The sequence below is a fragment of the Oncorhynchus keta genome, chromosome 21 (assembly GCF_023373465.1).
Source record: "Oncorhynchus keta strain PuntledgeMale-10-30-2019 chromosome 21, Oket_V2, whole genome shotgun sequence".
NCBI classification, from domain to species: Eukaryota; Metazoa; Chordata; class Actinopteri; order Salmoniformes; family Salmonidae; genus Oncorhynchus; species Oncorhynchus keta.
In genome coordinates this window covers 27,365,825-27,375,136 of record NC_068441.1, presented here as the reverse complement: position 1 = coordinate 27,375,136, position 9,312 = coordinate 27,365,825, and the positions used below count along the sequence as shown (strand labels likewise).

The 9,312-nt window shown below is 43.6% G+C and overlaps 1 protein-coding gene across 2 annotated transcripts in view; it reads right to left on the bottom strand.

The window, feature by feature from the left end:
- Positions 1–6,815: 6,815 nt before the first annotated feature.
- LOC118399885 (extended synaptotagmin-1-like) overlaps positions 6,816–9,312 on the bottom strand; it is a 69,129-nt gene continuing 66,632 nt past the window's right edge. For both annotated transcript variants that reach the window (XM_052473632.1, XM_052473605.1), the window contains 3 exons: positions 9,071–9,173; positions 8,765–8,814; positions 6,816–8,441 (listed from right to left, as the gene is read on the bottom strand). In XM_052473632.1, coding sequence (XP_052329592.1) covers positions 8,414–8,441; positions 8,765–8,814; positions 9,071–9,173 — 181 coding nt within the window. In that variant the 3' untranslated portion in view covers positions 6,816–8,413. The remainder of the gene's footprint in view (positions 8,442–8,764; positions 8,815–9,070; positions 9,174–9,312) is intronic.

Sequence of the window (9,312 nt, the reverse complement as noted above, 5' to 3'; positions counted from 1 at the left end):
AAATAGAATAAAAAATCTAAACCAAAGTCTTTAGTGACGCCTCAATCACTGTGATGCAGTGTCTTAGACCGCTGTGCTACTCAGGGGCCCAAATAGACTTTCCTTTTAAGCTTACTTCTAAGCAAAACAAAACATAATTGTTTTTTTCTTTTTCTTATTGTAGCAAAACATTCTGCACCTTTTTCACAACATAATTCAAACATTGAGTCTTTGCATTTGTCCTCCTTTTTCAGTTTATACTGGTTTTCTTTACCCCTTGCAGTGTTATGCAGTGTTAACTTCTGTGGCAGTTTAATTTATCTGTGAAGCCTGACTGGCTTGGGAATCTGTGGTCTTCGTGGTGATCCATTTACATTTACATTTAAGTCATTTAGCAGACGCTCTTATCCAGAGCGACTTACAAATTGGTGCATTCACCCCATGACATCCAGTGGAACAGCCACCTCACAATAGTGCATCCAAATCTTCTAGGGGGGGTGAGAAGGATCACTTATCCTATCCTAGGTATTCCTTAAAGAGGTGGGGTTTCAGGTGTCTCCGGAAGGTGGTGATTGACTCCGCTGTCCTGGCGTCGTGAGGGAGTTTGTTCCACCATTGGGGGGCCAGAGCAGCGAACAGTTTTGACTGGGCTGAGCGGGAACTGTACTTCCTCAGTGGTAGGGAGGCGAGCAGGCCAGAGGTGGATGAACGCAGTGCCCTTGTTTGGGTGTAGGGCCTGATCAGAGCCTGGAGGTACTGAGGTGCCGTTCCCCTCACAGCTCCATAGGCAAGCACCATGGTCTTGTAGCGGATGCGAGCTTCAACTGGAAGCCAGTGGAGAGAGCGGAGGAGCGGGGTGACGCGAGAGAACTTGGGAAGGTTGAACACCAGACGGGCTGTGGCGTTCTGGATGAGTTGTAGGGGTTTAATGGCACAGGCAGGGAGCCCAGCCAACAGCGAGTTGCAGTAATCCAGACGGGAGATGACAAGTGCCTGGATTAGGACCTGCGCCGCTTCCTGTGTGAGGCAGGGTCGTACTCTGCGGATGTTGTAGAGCATGAACCTACAGGAACGGGCCACCGCCTTGATGTTAGTTGAGAACGACAGGGTGTTGTCCAGGATCACGCCAAGGTTCTTAGCGCTCTGGGAGGAGGACACAATGGAGTTGTCAACCGTGATGGCGAGATCATGGAACGGGCAGTCCTTCCCGGGAGGAAGAGCAGCTCCGTCTTGCCGAGGTTCAGCTTGAGGTGGTGATCCGTCATCCACACTGATATGTCTGCCAGACATGCAGAGATGCGATTCGCCACCTGGTCATCAGAAGGGGGAAAGGAGAAGATTAATTGTGTGTCGTCTGCATAGCAATGATAGGAGAGACCATGTGAGGTTATGACAGAGCCAAGTGACTTGGTGTATAGCGAGAATAGGAGAGGGCCTAGAACAGAGCCCTGGGGGACACCAGTGGTGAGAGCGCGTGGTGAGGAGACAGATTCTCGCCACGCCACCTGGTAGGAGCGACCTGTCAGGTAGGACGCAATCCAAGCGTGGGCCGCGCCGGAGATGCCCAACTCGGAGAGGGTGGAGAGGAGGATCTGATGGTATCACAGTATCGAAGGCAGCCGATAGGTCTAGAAGGATGAGAGCAGAGGAGAGAGAGTTAGCTTTAGCAGTGCGGAGCGCCTCTGTGATACAGAGAAGAGCAGTCTCAGTTGAATGACTAGTCTTGAAACCTGACTGATTTGGATCAAGAAGGTCATTCTGAGAGAGATAGCGGGAGAGCTGGCCAAGGACGGCACGTTCAAGAGTTTTGGAGAGAAAAGAAAGAAGGGATACTGGTCTGTAGTTGTTGACATCGGAGGGATCGAGTGTAGGTTTTTTCAGAAGGGGTGCAACTCTCGCTCTCTTGAAGACGGAAGGGACGTAGCCAGCGGTCAGGGATGAGTTGATGAGCGAGGTGAGGTAAGGGAGAAGGTCTCCGGAAATGGTCTGGAGAAGAGAGGAGGGGATAGGGTCAAGCGGGCAGGTTGTTGGGCGGCCGGCCATCACAAGACGCAAGATTTCATCTGGAGAGAGAGGGGAGAAAGAGGTCAGAGCACAGGGTAGGGCAGTGTGAGCAGAACCAGCGGTGTCGTTTGACTTAGCAAACGAGGATCGGATGTCGTCGACCTTCTTTTCATAATGGTTGACGAAGTCATCTGCAGAGAGGGAGGGGGAGGGGAGGGGGAGGAGGATTCAGGAGGGAGGAGAAGGTGGCAAAGAGCTTCCTAGGGTTAGAGGCAGATGCTTGGAATTTAGAGTGGTAGAAAGTGGCTTTAGCAGCAGAGACAGAGGAGGAAAATGTAGAGAGGAGGGAGTGAAAGGATGCCAGGTCCGCAGGGAGGCGAGTTTTCCTCCATTTCCGCTCGGCTGCCCGGAGCCCTGATCCATAACAGATAGTCTCTGGTTTGGATTCAATGTAATATCTCAGAGTAGGACTCTGTTCCACAGTCTCTTTCAGTTGTGAGGTTTACTTTATTTGTGGATCTGGTTCCTCAATTGTATACCTCTTCCCAAATGCTTTATTCCTTGAATACCTGGCTTGGGTTGGAGATTGAACAACCGCATTGTTTCCCTCTTTATTGATCACAGTGTGTGGTGTCTTGTTGAAGGTTGTTGTGAACTTGTCTGTTTTGTGCTGTTTTAGGAGAACCTAATCTCCAATGTCCACGTCAGAGTGTTTGGCTCTGCAAAGGTTGTCTGCATAGATCTTGGCTTTACCTTTCTGCCCAGCATCATAGTCCCGTGTCTCCAGGTCACTCTGGGGTGTAAGCTATATCTGGAAGCTTCCCCCTAATTTTCCTTTTGATAAGGAGTTCAGCTGGGCTCTTGCTCGTGGTAGAGTGATCAATGGACCTATAGACTGTCACATACTTGCCTACCTCCCGCTTCCAGTCCAGCCCCTCAGCTAGTGCAATGCGAATCCGTTTCATGAGGGAGACATTTTGCCGCCACACCATTTGCCTATGCCCATTGTGGCATCATTTTTCCATGCTGAATCCCATTTTCCTGGCAGAAGTTCTGGAACTGGGATAACATGTACTGTGGGCCACAATCCAATCAGATTATAAATGGTAGACCATGACGACTGAAAATAGTCTCCAGACTATCAATTACCTTTTCTGCGGTAATAGATTGCATGAGATCATATTCATATTATCTGCTGTAATAGTCTACAATAACTAATATTGAGTGTCCAGTTGGTAGTGGAAACAAATGGTCAGTGGCGATGTCCTGCCACGGCCCATCAGGTAGCACTGTGGGTCTCCGCGGTTTTGGCACATCTGGTCGTACTACAGTCTGACAACCACGTGTCTCTCTGCAGCCTTGTCCATGCCCAGCCACCATACTTTACTCCTGAGATGTTGTTTTGTGCCTACAATGCCCAAATGTCCCTCGTGAGCTAAGGATAGAGACCTGGCATAAAGTGCACGTGGCAAAACAATGGGTGTTCCCCTTAGGACTAATTGTCTAATTACACACATTTAATTTGCAATCGGTGCATATGCCTGGCATGTCTCCTAACACCCACTCTGAATAGCATTTCTCACCTCTCTTAGCTCTTCATCTGTAGCTGATGCTTTCTCCACTTCCCTTGTGGTCATTGCATTTGGAGTTGCGTTCACAGCCACAAATCTCACATGCTCCATGTGTGACTTTCACTGTAGTCTTTCCAATTAGACAAGACAGAGGGTCAGCAATGTTGTTTTTCCCTGTTATGTGGACAGCACGAAAGTCATACGGTTGTAGTCTCCGCACCCACTGTTCGATGCGAACTCATGGCTTTGAGCGAGGACTGTAAATAGCCTCCAACGCCTTATGATCAGTCACTAGATCAAATTCCCTGCCATATACATACGGGTGAAGCATGTCACAAGCCCAAACCAATGCAAGGGCCTCACGCTCAGTTTGTGAATATCTGCGTTCACACTCTGACAGACTCGTTACCTGTATTAATGGCACCTGTTTGAACTTATCAGTATAAAAGACACCTGTCCACAACCTCAAACAGTCACACTCCAAACTCCACTATGGCCTAGACCAAAGAGCTGTCAAAGGACACCATAAACAAAATTGTAGACCTGCACCAGGCTGGGAAGACTGCATCTGCAATAGGTAAGCAGCTTGGTTTGAAGAAATCACCTGTGGGAGCAATTATTAGGAAATGGAAGACATACAAGACCACTGATAATTTCCCTCGATCTGGGGCTCCACGCAAGATCTCACCCCGTGGGGTCAAAATGATCACAAGAATGGTGAGAAAAAGTCCCAGAACCACACGGGGGGACCTAGTGAATGACCTGCAGAAAGCTGGGACCAAAGTAACAAAGCCTACCATCAGTAACACACTACACCGCCAGGGACTTAAATCCTGCAGTGCCAGACGTGTCCCCCTGCTTAAGCCAGTACATGTCCAGGCCCGTCTGAAGTTTGCTAGAGAGCATTTGGATGATCCAGAAGAAGATTGGGAGAATGTCATATGGTCAGATTAAACCAAAATATAACTTTTTGGTGAAAACTCAACTCGTTGTGTTTGGAGGACAAAGAATGCTGAGTTGCATCCAAAGAACACCAAACCTACTGTGAAGCAGGGGGTTGAAAAAATCATGCTTGGGGCTGTTTTTCTGCAAAGGGACCAGGACGACTGATCCGTGTAAAGGAAAGAATGAATGGGGCCATGTATCGTGAGATTTTGAGTGAAAACCTCCTTCCATCAGCAAGGGCATTGAAGATGAAACATGGCTGGGTCTTTCAGCATGACAATGATCCTAAACAAACCGCCCAGGCAATGAAGGAGTGGCTTCGTAAGAAGCATTTCAAGGTCCTAGAGTGACCTAGCCAGTCTCCAGATTTCAACCCCATAGAAAATCTTTGGGGGGAGTTGAAAGTCCGTGTTGCCCAGCAACAGCCCCAAAACATCACTGCTCAAGAGGAGATCTGCATGGAGGAATGGGCCAAAATACCAGCAACAGTGTGTGTGAATTTTTGACCTCTGTCATTGCCAGCAAAGGGTATATAACAAAGTATTGAGAAACTTTTGTTATTGACCAAATACTTATTTTCCACCATAATTTTCAAACAAATTCATTAAAAAATCCTACAATGTGATTTTCTGGATTTTTTTCTCATTTTTTCTGTTATAGTTGAAGTGTACCTATGATGAAAATTACAGACCTCTACATACTTTATAAGTAGGAAACACTGCCGATTTTGCAGGTTATCAAATTCTCCCCACTGTAATTGTATGTGTGGGGTACAGAGATGAGGTAGTCATTCAATATCATGTTAAACACTATTATTGCACACAGAGTGATTCCATACAACTTATTACGTGACTTGTTAACTAAATCTTTACTCTTGAACTTATTTAGGCTTGCCATAACAAAGGGTTTGAATACTTGTTGACTGAAGACATTTCAGCTTTTCATTTTAAATGAATTTGTAAACATTTCTAAAAACGTAATTCCATTTTGACTTAAGGTGTAGGCCAGTGACACAAATTTTACATTCAGGCTGTAACACAACAAAATGTGGACAATGTCAAGATGTGTGTGAATACTTCCTGATGGTACTGTGACAATAATGCCCTTATTTGCTGTATACTTTGTAAGTAGGCCTATTGGAATTAGGGTAAGGCAGATTCTATAGTAAAAAGCAATGGCAAACTTGATATAAAGTACTTGGAGTTGTTGGCAGAATGTTTAAAACTTTTTCAGTTTATGTGCTGTATTTGACATTTACTGAAAAAAAAAACAGATTCAATAATATTTTGTTTACTTTTTCCCTAAACTAAACATGCGGCACTGCCTGCGGATTCTGAAACATTGTCTTGTATGTCTACTCCAAAAATTAAAAAAGATCAGTAGGCATAGGTAGCCTAAACACTTCAAAGCAAAAGATTGTCTGTTCATCTGTTAAATTCTACTGTATAGAGCATCTGAAAGGGAGCGACGTTTAGAAGGTGTGCGCATCGCATGGTCTGAAGTGTGCAGGAAGCTAAGCACATTCTAAAGTCAAGCAATTAAAAAAAAAAAAAAATGCCAACGTTTGCATGAATACTGGCACTCACACATTTTGGGGTATGTTTTGTACTGACACACGGTTTATAAATTAGGCCCCTGAACAAGTCATCACACTGGAGTTATCATTTATGGTTCTAGCTCAGGGGTGTCAAAACATTTTTCCCCCCGGGTCCACATTTAGTCTGCAACGAAGTCTGGAGGACCATAATGTGTTATTTAGTTTCCTTACACATTTGCAAAGAACTGTCCACTAATTTCTGATGCTCCCTGACTGTCTAGCTTTCATTTTGTGGATTATTAGCGAGCTGTAGGTCCATTATCATTTGAAAGTATATTGAGTTTGTTCCCCCCAAAAAAATAAAGTATTGTGCTGTCGAACATACGGGGGCCTCATGTTTGACATAGCTAGTTAGGGGGGTGGCTTATTCACTGCTATGCTAGCTAGCTAGTTTATATTTTAGTTAGCTAGGTTCCCACGCTTGCCATGCCAGGTGTGCCTAACTGTGGCATGCCTTTTTTTTTGCCTAGTGTCATGTGACTAACCCTGCATTTCCAGCTTGCTACTAGGTCAGAGAGGAGGGGGACACCTTGACAAAGGCAATTTTAGAGAAAAGGTATTTGTGATGCTGCAAGTTGACATCAGGTTGTTGCCGTCCAGGTTTTCACTTCTCAGTGCTACAGATTGGTTCTGTAGTTACCGCTGATTGTTATCATGTAAGTAAGACTGCAACAGTTATAAAAGACTCATGTATGATCGATAAGACCACAAATCATTTTTGGGGTGCAAAAACTTTATTTGACTGCCATGATGCACACTGATTTTAGGATCATCTTTTTCAGATTTGAATTGAATTCAGTGCAATTGAAATACATTCTATTCAGTCATAAAACATACGTTGAAATTTAATTGAATCTGAAAGTCACACTTCAGGATACCAAAGAATATATCCCATTTACTACTTCAATTAAAATTCCCAAATTTGATTGGAATTTGAGGCATTTCTTTCATTCTGAAATGAGCACAACCCTGCTAGAAAGGATGAATATATGCACAATTGTAATGTGTTAAAAAAACAAAGATACACATCAAAACAAATGTAAAACACAAAGCAGCATAGCAACACAAGGGCAAGTAAAAATATATGATGTAGCAGAATGGAATGCATGTATGACAATGAATTAGTAAAATACAAATGGCAACAGATATACTTTTTTTTGTATTAGTTAGAAATGAATAACTGTAATATCAGAGTGCCTTGATAATTGGCTGAATTTCACAAGGATGGCAGTACTGTTTACATATATATATATTTAAACCTTTAACTAGGCAAGTCAGTTTAGAACAAATTCTTATTTTCAATGACTGCCTAGGAACAGTGGGTTCCTTAAACTGCCTGTTCAGGGGCAGAATGACAGATTTGTACCTAGTCAGCTCGGGAATTTGAACTTGCAATCTTTCGGTTACTAGTCCAACGCTCTAACCACTAGGCTACCCTGACGCCCCATTGGTACAGTATATACTATAGAAGTCTCTGTGATAATATAAGGCAAAGTAAAATCAATGCTCTTTTAATAAGGGAGGTTCCTAACTAGACACTGAGTAAAATATTTGGGTTAAAGTGTACTGTTCACCGGACCTCGTCCCGGACCTGATTTCTCTCTCTCAATCCGCAAGGACTCATACTATACTTAACATTTTACTTCCTAATTATCCTTCTATTAGTATTAACATGCTTAACCATTTTCCACAGCAAACATCATTCCATAATATAATGGAATTCGCTGATATCTTTCAAAATGATTGTTACTTTGCTTACAAGTTATTTGATAATACCAATCTGATACCGTATACTGACAACGCATGCTGGTCCCTATTCACTTCCTGGATCAGGCAAGAGTCTCTTTACCTTGATAATATTAACTCCTTCCTTACTGATATTACTTTAGCAAGATAAATGCATGTAGCTATCGTTCATTAGTACATTAACCTTTAACGTACATAACCTTCATATGATCTTCAAATATCCCTAAAGAGTTATTAATGTAACCTTAATAAACGGATATAACCCTCATCAGTTCTTAAAGTATGCAGGTATAACCTTCAACCTTTTAAGTATGTACACATTTTGACCTTAACTATTAATACTAGGTATAAACTTCAGATGAAACTATATAATACACACTTTCTCCTGGTTCAATCCAGGTTCTGACCTATTGAGCCCTGTCTTTAGTGATAATATTGATATGTGGATATTTAGAGATAGACATTAACAGGTGATAGGACCGGGAAGGCTGCAGCAGTGGTAGGTGGGGGAAGGCATCGGCGTGAGTTAGGCTGTACAGGTGAACTTTAACCCTGTGGTATGACAGATCCACTATTCAGCTTCCTGTTTCAAGTCAAACCTGGGGGTGGGGAGGAGGATTAAATAGTTGATCTCCAATGAGAAGATGCAAACATAATAACAGTACAAATGTACACATTTCGGCCAACCGACCTTTACACTCACAATCAATAAGGGCTAAATTCAATCCGGAGCGTGGAAGATCTGCGTAATAGCGTGATTGAGATTTAAAGGTATTTTCTGATTGAGCCGACATATGCAGTGTTTACCGAGACTGCAGTCTCCACAAACGTGGGAACATTGCCTTTCAATTTCAGATCTTCCCCATTCCGGATTGAATCTAGGCACTAGTCGCCCACTTTCTGTTTTATGGCTACTACTCACCATTCTGTAACCCCTGAGGCCAGGTCAATCTGAGCCAGCTCTATCTGCACCTGAAAAAGACAGTTTGGTGTTAATATGTATTAGTATACACCATTCTAAACAAGTGGTATTTACATAATACTGTTATGATTTTGCTTGAGTAGAACAGAAGCATGAATCATCATCTGCACCAGGTGAGAAAGGTGCGCATTGCTTGTAAAAAGTACAGACTCCCATGTTCACTCCGAAGTTACCCAGCTGATAGTACAGTATGATGAGTACAGTATAGCCATAATAGCAGAAGCAGTAATCCAAATCCTGGCTGACCTGTCCAATGAGATTGCTGCTCCTGAAGGAGGCTTTGCTGTTCTTCACTGACACACTCAGATGCCTGCGCCTGGCCTCCTCCACAGACAGCTCAAACTCAAACCTACACAGAGAGACAGGAGGAAAATACTGTTACATTCTGCTGCCACAGGTTCAAATGACTCTGTTGACTGGTGCACACACAATCATTGTGGGGACCTAAAATTGATTTGCATTCAAAATCCTGTTTTCCCTAAACATGA